Here is a 25,176-nt window from a genome sequence, read left to right on the forward strand (position 1 = left end):
CGATCCGATTTCCTCCCGAAATCGGATCGGTCCGTCAATCGCGCCGTGCGGGAAATTACCCTCGACCGCCCGCGGGTAAAGTGCGCGTCGCTAGCGGCGGCCGATCCGATCAAGTATACATTACCTGACGCTGGCTCCCGGGTGTCTTCTCCACGCTGCACGGCTCTGTTCCGGCTCCATCCATCCCGGCGCTTCCTGTGTCACTGCAGTGACCAGGAAGTTCAAATAGAGGGCGCTCTATTTGAACTTCCTGGTCACGGAGTAACACAGGAAGCGCCGGAACAGAGCCGTGCAGCGTGGAGAAGATGCCCGGGAGCCAGCATCAGGTAATGTATACGGGGGGGGGGGGGGGGCAGGCGGCAAGAGCAGCTCAGCAGATGGTGAACCGGTTTCAGGCTGAAATCGATTCACAATCTGTTTGCAGTAAAGGCAGCCATACGATCCCTCTCTGATCAGATTCGATCAGATAGGGATCTGTCAGCTAGTCGATCTAATGGCACATCGACCAGTGTATGGCCACCTTTAGACTCAAAAGCATTTGGTATCCAAGTGCTAATTACTGCACCTAAGCGGGCTGGTGAGGAGGGGTTAACTTACCCAGGGTTCCGTCTTCTTTAATCCACGTCTAATTGCGTGTCATGCCGCGTTGCAAATCGCGTCACATGGCTAACATGCTTCCTCCTGCAATCCGGAAGGAGTAATCGTTGTAGTCACGTGAATGTGAATTGGAATGCCGTGTGAGATGGGACATGGGACGGATTAAAGAAGACTGCAGTTAACCCTCGCTCACCCGCCCCATCAGGTGCAGTTATTATCTGGATGAAATCCTAATGAAACCCATTGGGTTCATCTGGTGAAAACAGGTAAGGTAAAATAGATTTATGAATCAACCACAATCCCCATAACATTTTATTTCTGCATCGGACTTATCTTGTGAATCTATCACAAATCACCAGGCACACGCCACTACACAAAGTGCTCACACATCCCAAACCAGGGCAGACTTATCACACATTAGTTGCTATAAAGCAAACATCTAATTGGCAATGCAAATGTCTTTACAATCCCCTGCAGGTATATTGATAGATGCCCCCCTCTGTAATGCCTAGTACAAACAAAGAGATTTTCAGGCAGATTTACTGCCAGATCGATTATTTTTGACATGTCCGATCTGATTTAGATCGATTTTCCATAGCCGTGAACGGAAAATCAATCAAAACCAGATCGGATATGTTGAAAATAATCGATCTGGCAGGAAATCTGTCTGAAAATCTCATTGTGTGTACTAGGCATAAAGCAGCTGTGCATTAGTATGCAGTTATGAGAGGTAAGTAGTGTGAAATTAGGTTTGCCATTAATCCTAGCAATGTGTACAGCTGAAATGGAAGGAATGCTTATTTTTCAACTAAAAAAAAAAATAAAAAGATAAAATAGTAAAAAAAGTCAGATAGTTTCATATGGAGAAAGAAGGCTCTGAATATCACAGAGAATTCCCTGTTACCTTTCCGTCCCCTCGTTTCAGTGCTGTCTGTTTAAATTTGCCGTATGCGCAGTACAGAGGCCCCCCCCCCCCCCCGAGGACTTGGGGATAAGAGTGCTCTCAAAGCCTTCCGAGGGTCCCCGAAGGTGTATTCAACCAGTTGGTCGAATAGATGCAACAAGGGGGACAGTGCTGGAAGCAGGGGTTACAGATAGGGGACAGGGAAGGCCCTAAGGAATCTAGAGCCCTCCCTTCCATAGGCAAGTATCTGACTTTTTTTTTTCCATCACTTCAGGAAATGGAATATAGAAGGCGATATCTCTGACTCTTACCGAATGCTACTTGTCTGCCTATCATGCTGATCCTCTGCTTCTAATGCCGCCTGAGTCACTGACTAGAACTAGAATGATGCAGCTGTGATTCGAGACGCTGTATGCTTGTTCCAGACTCTGCTGTACACCTGGAACACTCGCTGGTATTTACAGAGAAGGGAGAAACCGAGAGCCCAATATGGTGTAGTATGTACTGTAATATATGGATAGTGAAAGAGTATGATAATTATACTCACAAGTCAGGGTTACCTCCTAGGCAACCACTGTAAAGGCAGGTGAGGAGATTATCCTGTCCCCACTCAGGATTAAGAAGTCGCGCTCTGTAGACAAGAAAAAGGGGTATCCCCCTCCACCCAGGGTGGATGACAAGTATGAGCAAAGATTACAGAGGCGCCAAAAGTAAGTACTAAAAACCTTTAACAAGCTTACGAGACAGTGGTGGACTTGCCTCGCACAAGCAGACACTGAAACGGTCTATTCAAATAAGTATACATTTATTGGCATACTCCAAGAAAAAGGGGGACTGCAACGCATTTGCAGGTTTGTACCTGCTTCCTCAGGCAATAAAAATTGGGAGCAAACAACATCAGTGACTCTGGTAAACACCTGGCGCCTCTGAGAGGCGAATGCTCGCAGAGGCCTAGTGCACACCAGAGCGGTTCGGCTGTGTTTTGCGATCCGCTTGCGGCTGCGGATACGCTTGGGTAATGTATTTCAACGGGCTGGTGCACACCAGAGCGGGAGGCGTTTTGCAGAAACGCATACTCCCGGGGTGAGGCATTTTTTGTATTGTGGATGCGTTTCTGCCTCAATGTTAAGTATAGGAAAAACGCAAACCGCTCTGAAAAACGCCTGTTCAGAGCGGTTTTGCCGGCGTTTTTGTTACAGAAGCTGTTCAGTAACAGCTTTACTGTAACAATATATTAAATATACTACACCAAAACCGCTACACAAAACCGCAAAACGCTAGCTGAAATGCTTCAGAAAAAGAAAAAGTGTTTCAAAATCTGCTAGCATTTTGCGGATCTGCTAGCAGTTTTTGGTGTGCACCAGGCCTAACAGCTGTAGATAACTTTGATGAATCCTAAAATCAACTTATCGAGTCGGTAATTGATTCGATAAGTCTTGATGAATCCAGGCCTATGTACTTAGAAAATAAAATGTATAAATCTGGCCAGTAAGTTATATTGTTACATTTCATAAGCACTTATAGGGCAGAATTTTCACCCAGTAACCCTGTGTGCAAAACACACCTAGCGCAACATGGAGGGGCTCAGTGAAGGTGGCAGTGAAGGTGTGTAAGTGTCTGATTGGGTCACACAGCTCATAAAAGGACAGCTGCCCGGCCTCATAATCCAGGCAGATCCTGACTCTGTTACTGGAGACACTGTGAGGAATCTGAATCACTTTACTGTCATAGATCACTGCATACTGATTAATGTTTCTATGCAAACACCAGGACTTGTTGTTATAGCCAATTTGTGACCGATTACCTTTCCTCTCTATACTGGGATAACACATTCCAATATCCCACCCCCCTGTTTCATTACACTCAGCTTCCCAGTAATGCTTCCCTGAGGAGAAACTCTGACTGCTGATTACATGGTTATAACTGTGAAATCTCTCTGGTCTTACTGGGCGGTCCTGCTTTACTGTGTCAAAGTGATATACTGACAGTAATGACTCAAGGCACACCTCTTAAAAGGACGGCTTGTTTATTTGTCATCAAGAAGCTTGTTGATGAGGCATGTGTAGGAGACAAATGCTTCAATTTCACTAGTTACAACGACTTTTATCAGTTACAGTTATGCAAAAATATACATGCCTCTGGGCAGTTCAGGATGTCCATCAGTGTTACAAAAACCAATCACAGTTCAATAATCAGTGCAGACATGAAGCAGTTAACATTTAATTCTTAGAACTCTCCACCCATATTATAATGAGTTTCACCACCCACTGTTCTCTTACTCAACCTTCTGTTTAAGGTCACAAGGGGAAGTGGTTTAGTCTGGACAACACATCACTTGTCTAAATCTGTCCGTGGGGCCCCTTTTCCACTAAAAGTCAAGGAAGCTAGGACATTGCAAAATAACAGTAAATCTACTATTATGACATGTTCAAGAGTAACAAGTGTCCCTGAGCACGTACACATCATGTGGCCTCCTTCTAACAGAAATTGTTTATATATCACCAAATGGAGCTAATTTAAAACAAAATGTCCTTTATATAAACCAGACAGGTATCACAGCTTTGTCACTCCCTCCTCTAGTTCATCCCTGTGAACTACTTATATTAAAAAGTTTTTATCACAGTATTCTTGTAGTCAGGGCCTCCAGCTATATCACCTCTGGCTCTGTGGTACATATGTTGTAGTGCCATCCTCTTCACCTTAATAAGAGCCACCTTTTTTGCTAAGAACTCATCTTAAGGCAGTGCATCCTCTTCACCTTAATAAGAGCCACCTTTTGGCTAAAAACTCCTCTTAAGGCGGTGCATTCTGGTGGAACGCTTATTATGGGTCCTGCCAGGATGTATCAAATAGATTCCTTTTGATCCTTTCAAGTAAAGCAGGTGATGATGTCAGGACAAGAGTGCTCTTTTAACGATCTGTAGTGATGCAATCGTAGAGCGATGTCTTACTAAGGATTCAGCCGTCTTTGTCTTTCCCAGCTGGGGTCTTTCTTCCCTTGCACCCTTAGGACCTCTTGCTTTTTATTGTAAAACAGTATGAACATGAGGTAGATTTCAAATCAGGAGGTAGAATTCATACCACAGGCCTTAATCCATAAGTGTCTTCTTGGTGATAAGCTGAGGCACAACATGTCTTGTTGAGGTAGAAGGGTAGAACCATAGGGAGATACAACAATAAAGCATAAAGAAGGAAAAAGGTTTTTTTTTTTTTTTTTTTTTACACATTGCAAATGCCGTCTCTTTTAATCTCTCATTTTATTTATATATATATGTTTGTATGATTATTATAAAGTATAACACCAAGTAAGTATAGTAGCAATTAAATCACAATAATAAGTTGATTTAGTAGGGGATTACAATACCTAACAAACCTACCCTTTCATCCATGACAGACTTCTCCCGCCCCTCACCTGGTAGTCTGACCACCAGCTGCATAGTTCAGGATAAGCCTGTATTGATTATATTGGTTTCATTCATACCTAGGTTATATGGTTCTCTCCTTTCATGGAGGGCTTCTTCTACTTCCATTTACTCATTTCCATGCACTTCCTTTTAACTAAGGGAACATGAGAAAGTTTATACTACCCATATAACATTTAGATATATTCTTCATCTTGTGAAACTACCACCAAAACATCCCTGAGTTTCTGTTGTTTCTTACTCATTCTAGCACCTAATCTTTTGATTTTACAAAACACAAGTACCTGGAAAATGTATAGTACACATGTAAGGACAATGAGCACCACTACTGGATGGAGCATGAGGTTCAGAAAGGCACTTGCCTTTGGACTATACCCAAATAGACTTTCCCACCATGATATTTTAGCATCCTGTTCTAGAGCATGTGAGACTTGCACTAGTTTCTCACGATCGTGCTCCAAACGCACTGTTGCTTGCCTTTCTGAAGCTCTGAGTGTTTTTATGATCTCATCTTCCCTCCCAAAATCCAATAACCATCCTTTCAATTCTGCTCCAAATCCTAAAGGAATTTTTTGTAAACGGACAGGTGTATCAGGCTTGATGTCTAGTCTTTTTTTAGGTGTTATGGGTGTACGTCCCTTCTGCTGTGCCAGATCAACTCCCAGGACCGGGCCAGTGGTACAGTACACCCCTCTGGTCAGTGTTCCACTCTGAGTACAATTGAATGTATATACTGCATAAGAGGTGGCATTTTCCATTTGATACCAGCACCAATAACCCTGTCCTAGGTACTTCATCCGGCTCGGCATCTTCTCTTTTGCATCCATCAAGCATGATCCTTCCTCATCCCAACATTGTTGCCTTATAATCCTGTTTTGCTGTCCTTGACATAACAGTACATTTTCCTTTCTCCAACACCCATCTGTGTCTAACAACCTGGGCTCACCTTCTTCATAAATCATTATGTCATGGTTTACTCTGGGAAGCAAAACTACACCTGCTGACAAAACAGAACCCAAATTTACCACTGTATAAGCTTGATGCTCCTCACCTGCAACTGGCACTAAGGACGAAATAGTGCATGTGAGGTTTTGACACCCATGGAATTGAGTAAGCCACCATTTTTCATGCGTCATTGCAAATTTAGGAACAGATCTCTCAGCTTGTCTACGCAAATTTATGGGAAAGTGACCAGCATGCAGTGAGGTTATCATTAGCTTTAGATCCTGTGATAGTTCAGATTGAACCTGTGTACAAGATAATGCTAATTGGACTTCTTCCTGTTGTTTAACCAGACCTGCTACTAACCCTTTAAATTTCTGCTTCATTACCTCTGACAGTGAGGCTGTAGCATCAATGTGATCATGTTGTAGATTTTCTAACACATGATTTATATCTAACTGAGTTTTCACTCCCTCCCCTACATGTTGAGCCAGCCCTCCAAGTTTATTTCTTAATACTTCTAAATCCATAGTATTTAAGGCCCCTAGACCAAGACCTCCTGCCCCCAGAGCTTTATCCATCAAATCCCTTTTAGACTTATGGTGACTATACCCCGATTCCAACCATCCTTTCAACATGTAGATCTGATTTTTAATATATACACCACACCTCTTGTCCCACATATCTACCCTAAAATCAGTTAAAGTTACTCTCCACGTGTACAAAACAAACTTTGTATCCAACAATACTGCCCAAGGTGAGGCCAGTTGAGGGACTATTAGGTCTGCCATCTTGACAGCTGGGACTTTACATATATTTGGATTCATTTTTACAGGGACCACAACATCCTTTTCTCTTTCCACCCGGACTATAGTTGCACATACCTGGCCTCTCCCTTCCCATGTATACCACCCTCGTTTATTTATTGATGGATTGTTCACACCAGGGACTGGACTTTCTCTGTTCAACTGGACAGATTGGGTAAAAGTCCAGCATCCTTCATCTGATTCGTCGCAGAAAGGCCAAACAAATGGTCCATCCAAGTTTAAATCCAAATCTAACTCATAGCCATGAGGGTCTTTCCAGTCTGTGGTGTGATACAATCCTCTCAATCCTTCAGACATGGGAACCCCATACATCCATTCATTTACCTTTGGTGTGTCTATTCCATTACACAGTACTTCCCATTTCCACGGGTTTGGTCCATTAAAGACAAGAGATTGGTTAGATGCCCAATGTGCTGTGTCAATAATATAGTGCCCCTCAATGTCTGATGTACAGGCTTCTCTCATGATCCTCATCATATACTGTTGTACTGTTACACCTTCTTTTGGAGTGATATGCTCAAATCTCTTATTTTTAGCATCTGTTTGTACGTGCAACACCAGGGTGCTTGCATATGCATTAAGTCTAACTTTCTCATTATGTGTGTACCAAGTGGCCTGTTGGACTATACTGCAGTTGAGTCCAAATATAATTCTCTCTTGCGTCAGGTATGTAAGTGGATCTACTGTTCCAAAGTACTCAGGGGCTCGAGTAAGCAAGAACTCCATGATTCCATCTGCTGGATCATAACATTTATTTAATAGAGTACCTTGCACGGGTTCAGGTTGGTCATAGAATATTTTCCTATATTGTCTTGTCTCACCCACATTATATACCACATATACTATATACCAGTCATCATACCCTCCTCTTGTTGGGTCCTCAGGATGTAACCTGTCTTTCTCACACCTTACTACCATCAAGTCATCTGATCTCCCATTGTCTAAATCAGTAGATAAGTCTTTTAAATCGTCACTGTCAAGTATCTCAGAATCTGGGTTGTCTGTATCTGCAGTAAAAATCCCTGGCATAGTACATGTGTCTATTTCTGGGTCCTCATCTGCCTCACAGTCAGGGACAAGTCTATCTTGAACATATGTCAAAAAGAAAGTGATCTCTGGTTTCCCACCCAGCCTTTTTTTTAAATGCTCCTGAAACGGAGGAATCATTCTGTGGTACATGGTATTACACAGTTCGTCCAAGGTATGCCAGTATGTGTCTATCACCAGGGGTGGATGAATTGGCCTAGCGTGCTCAAAATAGTGCAGGCTAGTAGGACTCATTCCCTTAGTACCATGTATATGCATATACCCTCGGTAAAAAAGTGGATATCTTGGCACTAGTCTCCCTTGTTTACATTCAACCTTATGCAAGTGGGCAGGATCCCAGCCTTGTGGTTTCACCCCCCACTTACCATATGATGCTGGTGGCACCCAAGGTTGCTGGTGGTGGCTAGAGGTAGTTTGTCCCTCAGCACCTTTGAATATACATGACAAACAACATGCAAGACAGACTAACATAAATGCCCCTGGTGGCATGTTTGCATTAATCATTTTTGCGTATCTTCTTGCAATGAGAAGCATGGATCCAGGGAATTTTTCCTTCCAATTTTACTGAAGTAGAGGTGGTTAATAGGACTTGGTAAGGTCCGTCAAACCTGCTTTCCAACCCTTTCCTTTGGAATCTTTTTACTACCACCCAGTCTCCAGGTTTCAGTGAATGGGATCCTGTATCGGACTCAGGATCTGGAATAGAGGAGAAAACTTGTCCATGCAATTTTGTAAGCAAATTATGTAACTCTTGTACATACATTTTCAGTGAGCAATGCATCATTTTCATTTCCTGTGGGAAGAATAGACCCGTGGGTGCTGGTCTCCCAAACAAAATTTCATAAGGGGTGAGTTTCTCTGGACCCCTAGGTGTATGCCTCATTGATTTCAGAACCAGTGGCAAAGCCTGTATCCATGTAAGCTTAGTTTTTTCACACATTTTGGATAATCTGTTTTTGATTATCCCATTGTATCTCTCCACCTTACCTGATGCTTGCGGGTGGTATGGAGTGTGAAATCTTTGTTCCACCTGTAGCCCTTCCAGCACTTCGGTCATTACTTGTCCTGTAAAATGTGTACCCCTATCAGATTCCAGAGTTTCAAATATTCCATATCTGCACACAATTTCTTGTAACAGCTTTTTCGCTGTGGCAGAAGCTGTGGCCTGTGCCACAGGCCATGCTTCCACCCAGCCAGAGAAGATGTCAACACATACCAGCACATACTGGAACTGCTGACACTTAGGCAACTGGATATAGTCAATTTGCAGCCTCTGGAATGGATATAGAGGCCTAGGCAAGTGCTTAGTGGGTGTCTTGACCAGCTTACCAGGATTGTGTTTTTGACATGTTTCACATGTTTGACAGACTCTCTCTGCCACTGTGGAGACTCCTGGGGCTACCCAGTATTTTGTGATGAGGCTGATTATTGCATCCTTTGCCAAGTGTGATGGGCCATGTGACACTTCCACTAGGTAATGATACAAAGTGGGAGGGGCACAGTATCTGCCATCTGCATGGCTCCACAGGCCATCTATTTCACTACATCCTTGTTCCTCCCATTTTTGTCTCATCTGTTTTTCAGTCTGGGTTTGTAAGTTTTTGAGAACAGTTAAATCTATGTACTCGCCTTCCCCTTGTGGGGGGCTGACCACATAGATCTCTGTAATCATGGTGCCATTTAAGGCAGCATCCTTAGCCGCCATGTCAGCTCTGTTGTTCCCTAATGAAATCTCATCTGTACCTTTTGTGTGCGCCTCACATTTTATTACTGCCACTTCCGTTGGGCCCCACAGAGACTCCAAGACCCTTTTGATTAATTCAGCGTGTTTGATAGGCTTACCATTTGTTGTCAAGAAACCTCTCATCCTCCATAATTGACCGAAATCATGACAGATCCCGTATCCATACCTGGAGTCCAAGTACACATTTAACCTTTGGCCTTTGCCAATGATGCAAGCCTGCATCAATGCCATTAGTTCTGCTACTTGAGCTGAACAGCTGCTTGGTAGCTTACCTTGAAAAAGGACATTATCTTTGGTAACCACAGAGTATCCTGTAACAGGTTGCCCTTCTGAATAGTATCGGGACCCGTCAATAAAAACTGTGAGGTCTGCATGGTCAAGGGGAGTATCTTTCACTCGTCCTACCTCCTCATAGTAGTCATCTATCATTTCTTCACAATAGTGCTCGTCTATAAAGGTCTCTATGGTCTCAGGTAGTAAAGTGGCAGGGTTCAGATTCACACACCTCTTAATTGTAATGTTTGAAGGTGTGAGCAAAGCCAACTCATATTTGGTCAACCTGGCAGTTGACATATGTTTGGTGGTCAAGTTCTGCATCACTGCATGAACCTCATGGGGAACTAGAAGTTCAAGGGGGCTTCCTAGCACGATGTCTGCCGTTTTTGACAGTAGTTCAGCAGCAGCCGCCACAGCCCTAACACATGGTGCCATGGCCGCCACTACTGAATCCAATTGGCAACTGAAGTAGCCCACTGGCTTATTCTTTCCCCCATGGTCTTGTGTGAGGACCCCTGATGCTTGCCCTCCCGACTCATGGCAAAACAACTTGAACCCTTTTGCGTAATCAGGAAGTCCTAAAGCAGGAGCTTCACTGATCAGGTTCTTTAAAGTTTCAATTGCCACCTGCTGTTCTGTTGTGAGTTCTAGCTTCCCCTGAACATTTACTGATTGGTAGAGAGGTCTGCATATTTCAGACATGTTTGGAATCCATTGTCTGCAGAATCCCACTAATCCCAGGAAGGCCCTGAGCTGTCTAGCATTCTCAGGCATCCTTGAGCTCAGTATGGCTTTCTTGCGGTCTAGGGTCAAATGTTTTTTACCTTGGGATATGCAATGTCCAAGGAATACCACCCTGTCTTTGTTGTATTGCAACTTAGAGGGAGAAACTCTGCATCCTTCCTCTCCGAGGTGATTAAGAAGTGACATGGTTGTAAGCATACATTTTTCCTCATCATCTGCCCCGATCAAAATGTCATCTACATAACTTAGAAGCGTAATTCCCTCTGGGCAAACCCACCTGTCCAAGCATTCTTTCATTGCTCTACTGTATTCATTCGGGCTGGATACCATACCTTGCGGCAGCCTGGTCCACGTGTACTGCTGACCCTCAAAAACAAAAGCAAAAAGGTACTGGCTATCTGGGTGCAGTGGCACAGTGAAGTACGCATCTTTCAAATCGACCACGGTGAAACACCTGTTGGAGGGCTTAATGTTCCCCAAGATGGTATGTGGGTTTGGGACAACAGGGGTATCTTCTTGAATTATTTTATTTACTGCGCGTAAATCCTGAACCATTCGGTACTGGATTCCAGTTTTCTTCTTCACCGGATACAATGGGGTCTGTGCAGGTGAAGTAGTCTTCACCAAGATACCTTCTTTGAGGTAATGCTTTATTTAATCCCTAATCCCATCCATTTGAGCCATTTTTAAAGGATATTGGGGCAATCTCGGGATAGCTGAGTTTGGTTTCAATTTTATTTTAACTGGTGAACTGTTTATCATGAATCCTATCTTTCCCTCCTTTGACCATACCTCAGGGTTCACTATTTCTGACAAATCACTTGGTAAACTTTCTTCTGTCCCTGTACGCTGGACTAAGGAACAAAGGGCAATGATGCTATCCCAGGTTTCTCTAACAGGGTCAAGCTGTGTTTCAGACACTGAGGGTATGGTCACTTCCACTCCATTTTCGGTGAAAGATATTTGTGCTCTCATCTGGGTGAGTAAGTCTTTTCCCAGCAAGTTGCAGGGAACAGAATCACTCAACAATAGGGAGGCTTCAGTATGAAAAGGCCCAATTTGTATTTTTGTGGGCACTGTTTCTAACAATGGGTATGTAATCCCTCCTAGTCCCACAGCATTCGTGGAACCTTGTATGGGTAGTTCAATTTCATTAGATCGCAGCACTGATCGTGAGGCTCCTGTATCTAAAAGACAATTTACAGTTTGGTCATTAAGCTTCATTTCCACATAAGCATTTCCTTTGCCTGTGGTGGAAATGACAGGCAGAGCGGTTAGTCAGTCAGATGAAGAGTTGGGCACTATGTCAGTGTCCTTATTCTTCTGTGTCATGTTATGTTTTCCCTGAGGTGTGTAGTTACACTGTTTGATGAGATGTCCTGGGTCCCCACATCTATAGCACACCCGTGGTCGCCTACGGGGTGGGGGTGGCTCCCTTTGTGTCTCCCTCAATTCATCCCCTCCACTTACAATACAAATTTTCTGAGGCTTTTTTCCCTCTGCATCCAGTATGTTTCTCTCTATGGCTGTAGCCAGAGATAACAAAGAGGAGAGCGGTTTGTCTCTCCAATCTGGATTGGCAATCATCAATTTTTCTCGAATTTTACCTTTCAGCCCTGTCATGAAATTATGCAGTACCACTGGTTTAAGGTCTTCACTAGTGATGTTACACCCAGCTGATTCGATTGCTTGTTTAAACTTATTGTAATAAGCCATGCAATCCTCATTTGCAGCTTGGGTCACAGAGGATACATTGGACCATGATTGAGGGGGGTAAACAGTTTTGATCAATGTGGCAAGGGCACTTGTCCAAAAGTGTCCTTCCTCACTTGAGTCCTGTGCTACCTCCCTTGGGATAAATGTTTTGCTGACTACTTCCTCAAGATCCCCCTCCCCACACACTCGTTTGATAATTTGGAACATGTCACCCCATGTAGCTTTGTAGCATGTCTGAGTATCTACTATTTCCTTTGCAAACTTAGCTGGATCAGTTCTTGGATGGGGTATGGTACTCAGGAGTCCCTTCATTTCTGCGGGAGTCCAGGGTATATGGTGTCTAACAGTACCTGTCTGGTTACCCTGATTATCTGATAGCACTTGCTCTCTAACGGGGAATAAAAGCTCAGGTGAACAAGGACCCTCTTCCCAACTAGGAGCAGCAGGAGATCGTGACAGGTTGACACTGCTCCTTGGCCTACTTGAAGTTTGCTGTATCTGTGGTCGATTAAGGAGACTTATGTCATTTTTAAAAGGGTTAGTGTCACTTACCCTGCATGGCTGGCTGTTGGTGTTGCCTGGCTGTTGCTGCGGTGTTAAAGGGATTGTATTTGGATTTAACTGTAAAGTGCCTTGAAAAGTGCCGCTTAGACCACCAGGGTGGGCCATTTCCATACCTCCATTCCCAAGGATGGGTGTGGGTGTAGATTCAAGATCAATGAGAGGGGGTGCCACCTCCCCTCCTGGGTTGTAGTGGTTCAGATGTTGTTGCCACCCAGGTGATGGCAAGCTTGGTAGTCTCACCATGCTAGTGGATTGTGAGGATAGTGGAGCATGACAGAGACTAGATTCATTGCTTGTCTGGGATGGAAATGAGGGGTAAGCCAGGGGTGACAGTTGAAATTGCCAGGGGTAATTGCTAGCACCATCAATATGAGCTGGCATTTGCCCATAAAGGGGCAAATATGGACTACCATTCAACATATGCTGAAGGGGAAGTGGCCTGTCATATGGGGCTGGGGTATATTCATGGGGAATACTCCCTACTACTTTACTTGTTCCATACGCTGGTGGTGGTGTTTCCTCCCTTAGCTGTGTAGGAGCTGTGGGTTTGTTTAACTCATTAGTCAGTCCTGAATACAACGAGGATTGGCATACAGATGTAGAGTCATCTCTCTCTCTGTCAGGTTGTATGTGGGCCAGCCTGTCACTGCTACTGTGTGTTGTCTCTAATGAGGTCTGCGTTAGCTGTCTGTTGTCGCTGTGTGCCTGTACTTCCTCTTTCTTAGTGAGATCACCTGGTGGCTGTGTGTCAGCACTGTCATCAAGAGCTTCTGCAGCAGCTCTGTGTTTCACATGCTGAGACACGGCCTTATCAGTCCGCCTACGAGAAGACCCGGACATAAGTGCTGTCCAAGCCTGGTGTGCTCCCATATCCAGCACATCAGTGTCTTCAGTCCCCTCATCTTCTAGCCGTGGTGACCCTCCTGTGCCTGATTGTTTTACTGTCATGATGGTGACGTCTTCGGATCGGCGAATCGCCTCCATCATCCACCTACTCCATGCTTCTCGCTCGTTTGGGCGCGTCATCCTCACCCTGTGGACATCCCACAAATTTTCCCACACCTTTGGTTTAAAAGTTCCCTTTCTGGCATATTTCTGGTTAGTCCATCGCTCCCAGTCCTCCAAGTATCGGGAGACCCACGGTCCATACTTGCTACACATCTCTTCTCGCGGCGTCAAATGCTGCGGCTCACCGCGATTTGACGCTCGCTTCTGAGCAATTGAATTCCCCATAGTATGGACTATGTGTTCCCCTTGAATTCCAAGCAATTCTCACACCAGAGATGGCCAATCTCTGGTTTCGCCTGGGAGCAACTTGAGCAACAGGTTCTCTCCCTGTTGCTACCGTGTGAACCACTAAGCACACTGGAGTCAGCCAATCCCGTCACCCCTCTTGATTTTCACAAGGGTCAGCAAGGTTTTACTGATGTTATTCAGCAATATTGTGCTCACTCCAGCACGTAGTAGAGGGAGTCACAATAGTCACACTGTCTCACGTGGTCTGGCAAGTAGCAAGGTTTTATGTTTGTCCTTGCTGCCCAACAGGTCACCCGATCCTTTACTGTCGCCCAGTAGGCATTGGTCTGGTGAACATTGCCAACCCTGAGAAATCCAAACTGCAATAATTGTGCGGGTGACAAGCACTTAGATCTGGCTGAGTGGACCCTTCACTGGCTTGGTCTGACAGAGGGTCCCCTCCCGATGGACTAACCTCAACACCACCATTTACAACCTCTATTGAATGGCAACTGACCGAGTCTAACTGATTGGGCTCGTTTCTGAAGTGGCACTGAGTTTGCTCTCCTGATGCCCTGATACCAAAACCGAACCTCAATGCTCTCTCTGACTCAGCCCTGGTTCCGTATACTTCAACCAAATCAGGACAACACAACTCCCTCCAGCGACAATAACACCAGGAAACCACTAGAAACACCACAGCGCAGGCTGCAACAGCAAACCCATAAGTCCACACACCACAGCCTTGCTCAGAATAGGGTGTATATTCTATGGTCATTTAGTCAAAGGAAGAAACCTGCTAGTGGCATCACCAGTCTAGCCAGTAATTTATGCAAAATTCATATTTACAGATTTTCGGGTTTTTGAATTATTTGAGCCCGTCTAGCCCTTAGGTAGCGCTCAACACTTTCCTGCACCTGTGGGATAGGGCGGTGGCAGGGAGCAATTATTGGCAAACTCTCAAACTCGTCAGATTCCTCTGAGCTTTTTGAGTCCTGTGCTTGTTCTCCAGGTATCTGGGGATTGGATAGGTTCCAGGGTGCATTCAGCACTTGCCAAAATTTAATGCCTAATTCGCTGCACTCCCAGGGCGCTGAATACAAAGAGAATGTATAGCTGACTGGTGGCTGCAGCGAGCCAGGTGGCTTGTAAGATTCTATCACAACTGGCTTACGTTTATCTAGAAAGGTGTTTGGGATACCACAGGTTATTCTTCTTCTGACCAAATAACCAACAATACTAAATATTTTTTGTAACGGTGTTAGGCACTCAGGACATGTATAAAATTTCCTATACAGTGTTGTACAAGCCGGACACAAAGCTGGTAAATTCACTCTCCTCCTCTCCATTCATCACCCCAGTGCACCGCAGTGATTGGCTGGCTAAATGCCTTCCAACGCGATGTATCACTGATATTTTATGCTATTAAGGTGATCAATGGAAAGGAGAAAACGACTCACCAACACATACTGGTGAACACAATGATCAGCACTAAGTGCAAGCACTTATATCTTGACCAACCAAATACTTTCACCATATGCAACAGAAACTTCATAGGAACAACACAGTTTGACCTTATTTTCAGATTACACCCTGCCGTGAACACTTCGTGTCCCTATATGTTAATTTACTAACATTACTGATAGTCAGCGATACTAATTAAGAATCCTATTTTGCTCTAAAGTTCTATTAGGGATGTCCGAAGTGTCTCAACAGTATGTATCCTGAGGCAATGCTTAGAACACAAATAATGGCATGAGTCATTCACACATTTACATCAGAAACTGCAGCACAGTAATATATCACTTATGCTTATTCTCTATATTTTTCAAGCAGCAAGCTAATTAACAAAAAGACACGGTATGCACACAGGAAAAAAGTTATAAAACATACCAGAACATACCACATTCTAGGAGGAAGCCGTCAGAAGGTGATCCATATCAGATATCGGCCGAGCAGAGGATGAATTCGTACGCAGCACAGGGGTGCAATATCAGATTTAAGGTAATAACGCTCACCTTTTACAGCGCTGTGAAGATCCAATATTTGGACCCCTGAGCTGATGCTAGTCCGGTCTCCGCTCTCCCAAAATCAAAAGGATCCCTTCAGAGATGTGCCACAAAGTCAATTTATAGTTCTAACTGCCCGCATTCTCCACCAAAACTGTCAAAGTGATATACTGACAGTAATGACTCAAGGCACACCTCTTAAAAGGACGGCTTGTTTATTTGTCATCAAGAAGCTTGTTGATGAGGCATGTGTAGGAGACAAATGCTTCAATTTCACTAGTTACAACGACTTTTATCAGTTACAGTTATGCAAAAATATACATGCCTCTGGGCAGTTCAGGATGTCCATCAGTGTTACAAAAACCAATCACAGTTCAATAATCAGTGCAGACATGAAGCAGTTAACATTTAATTCTTAGAACTCTCCACCCATATTATAATGAGTTTCACCACCCACTGTTCTCTTACTCAACCTTCTGTTTAAGGTCACAAGGGGAAGTGGTTCAGTCTGGACAACACATCACTTGTCTAAATCTGTCCGTGGGGCCCCTTTTCCACTAAAAGTCAAGGAAGCTAGGACATTGCAAAATAACAGTAAATCTACTATTAGGACATGTTCAAGAGTAGCAAGTGTCCCTGAGCACGTACACATCATGTGGCCTTCTTCTAACAGAAATTGTTTATATATCACCAAATGGAGCTAATTTAAAACAAAATGTCCTTTATATAAACCAGACAGGTATCACAGCTTTGTCAACTGATACATAAGATGCAGTTTTCCTGTCATTGGATATATTTAAATAATCACTAGCTGTGTTTACATCCAGTGATACGTCAGTCATTATGTATTTACTATAAATCCCTCCATTTACCTCAGTTATTATGCCAGACAATGCATGTAATGTCTGTGAGATCAGAGCCACATCCAGATCCCCTGCACCCTGGTGACATTTATCATGTCCCTCTGTGTCCCCATTACCCCCCTCCTCAGTGTCACACAAGTCACATGCGTCTGGCTCCTGTAGGACAGTCAGTGGGTCAAACATGTTACACAGCTTCTCAATGTCACCCATCTTCCCAGATAGATGCTTTTTCTTTATTTCAAGTTGTTGGATAGAATGAGAAATAGAAAGTGACATCTGCTCCTCCTGCCTGCAGACCTCAGCAAGGACTTTCTTCTCCAGGTCTTCCAGCTGTCTCCTCAGGTCTGTGATCAGGGCAGTGACTCTAGCTTTCACATCAGCTGATTTTCCATGTGTGCTTCTCATGCCTTCCTGCAGCTTCTGGACTCTTTTCTCAGCCTTCTCTCTCTCTGTAATCAGATTCAGCAGATCATTTCTCAGCTTATTTTTCTTCTTTTCAGAGGCCTCCTCCAGCTTCTCCACCTTGTGTCCCTGGTGTTCTCCATCCAGCCTGCAGGACACACAGATACAGGTGTTGTCCTCAGTGCAGTAATACTCCAGGATCTTCTTATGCACAGAGCATTTCCTGCTCCCCAGGGAAGTGGTGGGGTCAGTGATAATGTGCTCTGGTGACTTGCTGTGGACTCGCAGGTGTTTATCACACAAAGAAGCCTCACACAATAGACAAAACTTAACAACAGGAACAGAGCAATCCACACAATAGGTACAGAAGACGCCACTTTCCTTCTGATGTGGCTGCGCAGGCTGGAAACTCTCCACAATGTTACACAGAGTTATGTTCCTGACTAGGACAGGGCGTTCCAAACACTCTGCTCTGCATTCTGGGCAGGAATAACATCCCGATACCTTCTGTGAGTCCAGCACAGAATCAATACAGCCCCGGCAGAAGTTGTGTCCACATCTCAGTGTTACAGGATCTGTATAAGTGTTCAGGCAGATGGAACAGTCCAGCAGCTCCTTCCTCACATCAGCAGAGGCCATGGCTGAGAGTGGGAGAGAAAAATGAAAGTAACTGACAGTCAGGAAACAGCAGACTGTGACTCACAATGAAGGTGGAGTTGAGTCAGTGTATTGCTCAATCTGTTAGAGATGCGAAGTTCGGATCTTTTCAATGATCCGGATGATTCGAATCGGATCATTGAAAAGATCCGGATCTTTGATCCGAATCTCGGATCATTTTACAAGGGAAGCATTCGGGGGTGAAATGACTAGCAGGACAGGAGAAGGGGAGGGGGGGTGGACACACAGAGAAGGGAGAAGATGGACAGAGGGCAGGGAGTGGACAGAGAAGCGAGGAGGGACGAGCAGAGAGCAGAAATGTTTGTTTGCACACAATACCCACATGCTGCAATCATTATGCTTTACATATTTCACCTATATGTTCATCTGTATACTCCCAACTCCCATTCCCTAAAGCATTCCCAGAAGTGAAGTGCAGCTGTTTAGAGCAGTGCAGGAGGATCATATTGTACAGCAATCACAGTACCTGCCCTGTCATAGCCCAGCACGCTGCCTGTAACGTTACTGAGCTGTGCCAAAAGTTTCCAATGTGTTCACTGTGCACAACTACGGAACAGACAGCCTATAATGAGCAGTACATTGCAGCCAGTATGTGTGCTCTACACATATCTGGCAGTGGGCGATCCCCCCTCTCTCTCTCATCTACCTGTGGCTGTGCAAGGCTGCCTCCCCTTCAACAGAGCGATCCATCTCTGCTCTGCTTCCAGGACCCCGCTGCCCGCTGAAAGGGGGCGTGTCTCTCCTGGCCCGCCCCCTTTGCGATCCGAATCACTCATTTTGATGATTAGGATGATTCGACTCACAAAATAGATTCGGATCAAAGATCCGAATCGTTCATGATCCGGACAACACTACAATCTGTAGAGATACTACTGGGACAAAGCTGGCCATGCATAGTGATGGGCCAAATATCAAATCTTGGGTTCGCAAACTTCAATTACGAATCTCCACAAAAATTTGCGAATCTGCAAATCTCTATAGAATTCAATGGACAGGAGAATTTTAAAACCTACAAAGACTGTTTCTGGCCTCAAAAGTGATGGAAAAGTTGTGTCAAGGGGCCTACAACCTGGACTGTGGCATGCCTGAGGGGGATCCATGGCAAAAGTCCCACCAAAAATTGCGGAGTTGGCACAGAGTCATGTTTTAATCGCTAAAGGGTAGAGATCACATGACATTCCTAAAATGGTGGAACAACGTCCTTTAAAACATCCAGCATGTGCAGCCCCGTTTCTAGGGGCGTGCCGTCGCCCTGAATGCTGGTGGGAGGGGGGGCCGTGGTGGAGGGGGGAACTGCGGACACACTGAGACTCCGACTTCTCTCCCCCCCCTCCGTCTCCCCCGCTTTGCAGAGTTAGTGCAGGGAGGGGAAGCATGTATTAATAACTCACCTCCGTGCTCGTTCCACTCACCGCAGCTCACTTGCCTCTCATCTCTGACTGCATAGCCGAGTACACATGTTCTACATCCTGTTATGCAGACAGAGATCAGAGGCAAGTGAGCAGCGGCATTTGGAACAAGTAGGGAGGTGAGTTATTAATACATGCTTCCCTTCCCTGTGCTAACTCTGCAAAGAGGGGGGCGCATGGAGGGGGGGGGGGGAATTCTGGATCCCCTCCAGCGGCTCAGTCTCAGTGTGGCCGCAGCTCCCCCCTCCATCACCAATGGGGGGCTCACCTATCTGGGGCACCTACCTATCTAACCTATACTGGGGCACCCATCTAACCTATACTGGGGGTGTCTACCTATCGAACCTATACTATTGGCAACTATGCTGGCTACCTATATTGAACAAACAAAGAACATTTATATTGCGCTTTTCTCCTGGCAGACTCAAAGCGCCAGAGCTGCAGCCACTAGGACGCGCTCTATAGGCAGTAGCAGTGTTAGGGAACCTTGCCCAAGGTCTCCTAAATAGGTGCTGGCTTACTGAACAGGCAGAGCCAAGATTCGAACCCAGGTCTCCTGTGTCAATGGCAGAGCCCTTAACCATTACACCACACTATATTGAAGGCACCTACCTAGCTAACCTATACTGGGGGCAATTATACTGGCTATCTAAACCCGACTCCACAGGAATTTAGCCTAGAAACTGCCCTGAGCGTGTGTACATGTCGATCAGGTAGTGTAAGGGTTATGCCCGCTTAACACTTAATGCCGCGTTTAACGCACCACAGACCTTTAGTGATTACGTCAGGATATGAATGTTAGCTCTTGTGGCAATCTTTGTGTAATGGTTTGTAGTGGCCGCCGTGCTTGTGCGCATAATCGTGGGAGTGCAGGCTATTGCGGTTTTCCAGCCTCTATTGCCAGGCTGAGGTAGTTCAATGACAGTTAAGTGATCAAAAAAAAACACTGATTCTGCACTGCGGTCTTATACAGGGGGCAGTAGTGGATACTAGATGCCAGTAGTGGTGTGATGGATTATTGGGTTATGGTAGGTGCACTACTAGGACCAGCAGACCTGTCTCTTACAGCACTAAGATTTTACACAGGGGACAGTGGATAGTAGATGCCAGTAGAGGTGTGAAGGTGGGTTATGGTCGGTGCACTACTAGGACCAGCAGACCTGTCTCCAACTGCTAACTTGTGCACTGGCCAAAGAAGATCAATACAATAGCAAGAAAAATAATGAATCGGCCCTAAGAAGGGCTTAGCTGTTCAGGACAATGTGGTAGCAGCAATATTCTGCACTGAGAACACAGAACAGAGACCTAGCTAACGCTTTCCCTATGTGCAGCAGCTCTCTCCCTGTTCCAGTGGCGTACCTAGGGTAGTTGACACCCAGTGCTGATTATCCAGAGACCTCCCCCTCACCCCCCCCCAAAAAGAAAAAAAAACGTGACAGCTGTCTAATATGTCTATTGTAGGGATTAGATTGACTCCTGTGAGGGAAGTGACTATGTACTCTGTATAGTGCTGTGGAAGATGTCAGTGCTATATAGATACAGAATATAATATGGTAGGACATTAGACTATGACAGTGGTAGGATTAGATTGTGAGCTCCTCTGAGGACAGTCAGTGACATGACTATGTACTTTGTAAAGTGCTGCAGGAGATCTCAGTGCTATATAAATACACAATATGGCAGGGTATTAGACATCGACTATGGTAAGGATTAGATTGTGAGCTCTTCTGACTGCCCCGAGGACATAAGACGTTGACTATGGTAGAGATTCAATTTTGTGCTCCTCTGTCTGTCTCCAGGACATTAGACATTGAGAGCTCCTCTGTCTCCAGTTCAGACAGTGCCTGTTGACAGACTCACCTTTGCCTCTTGGCCCGCCCACTCTGCCTGCGCCTGCATTGTAAGGGAAATGGTGGAATAGCAGCAGCCTGGTGGTCACGCAGGCAGCAGCACGCAGATTCCATTGCTTGCCGTGAGTGACAGTGTGCCCACACGAGACCAAGATAGTGTGTGTGACGTTACCGCCACTGAGTACTACTGTTGCTGCCACTATTCCACACTGTCCCAGGCGGCCAGGCATCCACTCCTCCACTCACTACTTCCGGCGGCGGCTCCCAGCATGCAACACAGGAATTTAACTGTGTCATGAACCGACGTGACTGAGGCGGGGCCGAGCAGGGATCTGAGCAAAGCCAATGATGCAGGAGGCGGTGGAGCAGATAGGCCTCTTTTCCACAGACAGTTCATAGGCAGTGAAATGCCTCTCAAACTCACAACTGCTGCCTGTTAACTGCTTGCTGAGCACACAGTTGAATAGTCTGTGGAAAAGAGGCCTTACTGTGCTGGCTGTGGTAGGCTGTAGCTCAGCCTCAGGCAGCAGCTGCATAATTAAATGACTTCCGTGGGCCGAACACGGTGAATCCAGAGCAGGAGACTTGGGAGCAGCTGGCGCCACCATAGGCCGTAATAGGAATTACAGCTATAGCAGTGCACAGAGAGTAACTTCAGCGCCCTCAGAAGACGGAGGTAAAGTTACTTTTAAAACACAATAATTCGGCTTCCAGCAATTGCTGAATTATTTCATTCCCCACCATCCATGGCGGCCTGGAGGGGGAATAGTATTTAACACGGCCGGGACTTGTGCAGCAGCAGGATCAGCCATATACCGGCTGTATCCTGCGCCCAAGTCTCCCGCGCCGATATCTCTCACACACCCGTGGGCAGTCCAGACTCCAGCCAGACAGGTATATAATGCAGGGCTGTCAACCTAATTTCTAATTTTTCCAAGGACAAAAAGCCCAAAAAATAAAGACAGCCCAAATTTTAGACGGACAGGGGGCAGAGTCAGCAGTAAGGAGAGCTGTGGGTGGGTCTAAAATGGCACCATTATTGATTTTTTTTGTATTTATATAGTGCTATCATCTTCTGCAGTGCCTTACAGGCATGTCACTGTCCTCAGAGAAGCTCACAATCACTGCCAGGCTGCATGTAGTTCAGTGGGGGATGCTTACTCATTGGTTTAGTTTATAAACAATTTAAGCCTGATTCAGTTTCTGACTACCTAAAGGTCAGTTGATCGGATGTTTTGGAACCATAGATTATTGCCAGTCCAGATTGGATGAGAAAAATGAATGCATTCATGGCTAGAGATGGGCCGAAGTATTCGCCAGGTGAATAATTCGCTGCGAAGATTGCATTCACCACCTCAGGCGAATACATGGTGGATTCGGTTCATCCCCTGTACATCATCATTGCGCTAAACTTTGACCCCTTACCTTCAGGGCTGTGGAGTCGTTGCAAAAATCATCCGACTACTCAGTTTATGAAACCACTGAGTCTGTGGCTCAGCATGTCCTGTCAGATCATCCAGAGGAGCTGCAGCTCATAAGGTAATATTACCTTTACTCCTGGGAACTACAAGTCTCAGCATGCTCTGACAGGACTTGCTGGCCCAAGTTTCCAGAAGAATGTGCCTCTAATGGCCCATACTCACAGGCTACAATTGTCACTAGTCGCTAGCACACGGGAGCGTGTGCACGACAGACCGGTGACAGCTCGTCGCCGGGTCCCTCCGCATACACACTGCGGAAGAGAGATTAGTGGTGCGACGGAAGCTGTCGCCGACGTTCCTCCCCCCCTCCGTGTGATGCCTATAGGTTGCTGTCGCTAGTCCGCATACACACACGGACTAGCGACAGTTGCGGCAAAGTTGCGGCGGCAACTGTCACCAGACGATTGACCACGCCAACCGCCTGGCAACAGCAGCGCCGAGCGACAGTTCGGAGTGCGCGCGCCATACTCATGGGCGACCTGTCGCCGCACCACATGGTTGCAGTGACAATTGTAGCCCGTGAGTATGGGCCATTAAGGGTTAAAGAGTCTGAAGCCATAATAAAAATGGCTTTTTTCCTTATATATAGCAGGGGCATGTGTGCCCCTGCTAAAACGCCGCTATCCCGCGGCTGAACGAGGGTCCTTTCCCCTCCAAATCCCCCCCCTGCAAAATCACGACCAACTTGGTTGTAGATTTTGCTACCCCTGTGCGCTTCCGTGTGAGGCAAGGCTATGAGCTACAGCCCTGCCTCACACGCGTCTATCAGCAGCTGATCTCCGCCTCTCCCTACTCCTCTCAGTGAAGGAAGACTGAGAGGGGCGGGGGAGAGGCGGAGATCTGCCGCTGATAGACGCGTGTGAGGCAGGGCTGCAGCTCATAGCCCCGCCTCACACGGAAGCGCTCCCCGGGCAGCACAGCTGGGGATTTGGAGGGGAAAGGACCCTCGTTTAGCCGCGGGATAGCGGCATTTTAGCAGGGGCACACATGCCCCTGCTATATATAAGGAAAAAAAACATTTTATTTATGGCTTCAGACTCTCTTTAAGCCATAGGAAAACAAGTGGCAGGAGGAGACCTGACTGATGAGTAACCTGACTCCAGAGGGGGTCAGAGAGATATCTTGAGGATGAAAGCCAATTCCTGCTGCACTGCCCTAAATATACTGCAACCAGGGACACTTACTTTAAGAAATTGTTGGAAATATTCCCAGACTTTCTCACACTAGAAGATGAGAGAAAAACATATATCCTACTAGGAGAAGAGGAATCCACAGTGACAATCGCTGCACACTATGTCACAGCATGCCACAGACTGAGAGGAGCATAACGGAACTGTAAACCTAAAAAATGTCCACAGACTGCTTAGCCATTGTCCCCCTACCCCACCCCCTCCCATGTCTCCTATTTCCCCTTGCTTTGGCAATACCTGTAATGAATCTTGCTCATGCCAATAAAGCTATCTTTGATTTGATATCTGCAGATGAGCAGACCTCCTTCCCTGCATGATTCCTGCCTGTGTCCTAGTCTACCAGCAGCCCCCACCCTTCACACTGCAGCAAGCTGCTAATAATGCTTGTTTATGTCACACAGACAAGCTGTCCTGGAGGGCGCTTTTCACTGATCCTCTGCTTTGAAGGTGAAATACAACGTGCAGTGCCCTGGGGGAAAATCACCTCTCCTGCTCTATCTCTCCCCCAGCTGGTTGTACAGGAGTAATTCACACAGTGATACCATCTGGGGAGAACAAGGAGCCGCACTAACCTGCAGAACACTTAATCCCTGGGATCCTTCTACTTTTTCCCCCTCAGTTTTGCCCTAAAGTCCATCTACAGAATAGATCTAATGCTGTAACACAGAGCTGTATACAACTCACTCACCACGTGGCTCTCTCACTCCCCTGCACGCTGCTTCCTGGTTAGATGTGTGTGGGCGGCTCCCTCGGCTAGCTTTTCATTGGAGGGAGAGAGAAGCCAGCACCAAAGCCTGTCACTGATTGGAGGGAGGGAGGAATAAAGGAGTTATGGAGGCTCCATTGATCTCTCCTGCTCAGTAGAGATGGGAAGTTCGGATCTTTTCAATGATCCGGATGATTCGAATCGGATCATTGAAACGATCCGGATCTTTGATCCGAATCTCGGATCATTTTACTATCGAAGCATTGGGGGGGGTGAAATGAATAGCAGGACAGGTCTTTCCCTGCTGTGGACAGGAGAAAGGGGGAGGGTGGACACACAGAGAAGGGGAGAAGATGGACAGAGGGCAGGGAGTGGACAGAGAAGGCAGGAGGGAGCAGAGAGCAGAAATGTTTGCTTGCACACAATACCCACATGCTGCAATCATTATGCTTTACATGTATTTCACCTATATGCTCATCTGTGTACTTTGTATGCAAACGTCGCACAGTGAAAGAAAGCATTCCCCAAAGTAAAGTGCAGCTGTTTAGGAGGATCATATTGCGCTGCAA

At 45.9% G+C, this 25,176-nt stretch overlaps 1 protein-coding gene across 1 annotated transcript; it reads right to left on the reverse strand.

Annotated features, from left to right (window-relative positions):
- Positions 1–2,752: 2,752 nt before the first annotated feature.
- On the reverse strand, positions 2,753–24,644 carry LOC137564317 (E3 ubiquitin/ISG15 ligase TRIM25-like). The gene is made up of 4 exons (XM_068278051.1): positions 24,590–24,644; positions 16,793–17,934; positions 11,906–11,917; positions 2,753–3,459 (listed from the first exon to the last, which is right to left on the reverse strand). The coding sequence occupies exons 2-4, from the start codon at positions 17,930–17,932 to the stop codon at positions 3,010–3,012; spliced, it is 1,602 nt and encodes a 533-aa protein (XP_068134152.1). The 5' UTR covers positions 17,933–17,934; positions 24,590–24,644; the 3' UTR covers positions 2,753–3,009.
- Positions 24,645–25,176: the final 532 nt, after the last annotated feature.

This window comes from Hyperolius riggenbachi, chromosome 3, assembly GCF_040937935.1.
Source record: "Hyperolius riggenbachi isolate aHypRig1 chromosome 3, aHypRig1.pri, whole genome shotgun sequence".
Taxonomy (NCBI): Eukaryota; Metazoa; Chordata; class Amphibia; order Anura; family Hyperoliidae; genus Hyperolius; species Hyperolius riggenbachi.

What these genes read in the sequence shown, in the direction of transcription:
- LOC137564317 (XM_068278051.1), bottom strand. Translation starts at nt 17,932, where the DNA reads ATGGCCTCTGCTGATGTGAGGAAGGAGCTGCTGGACTGTTCCATCTGC.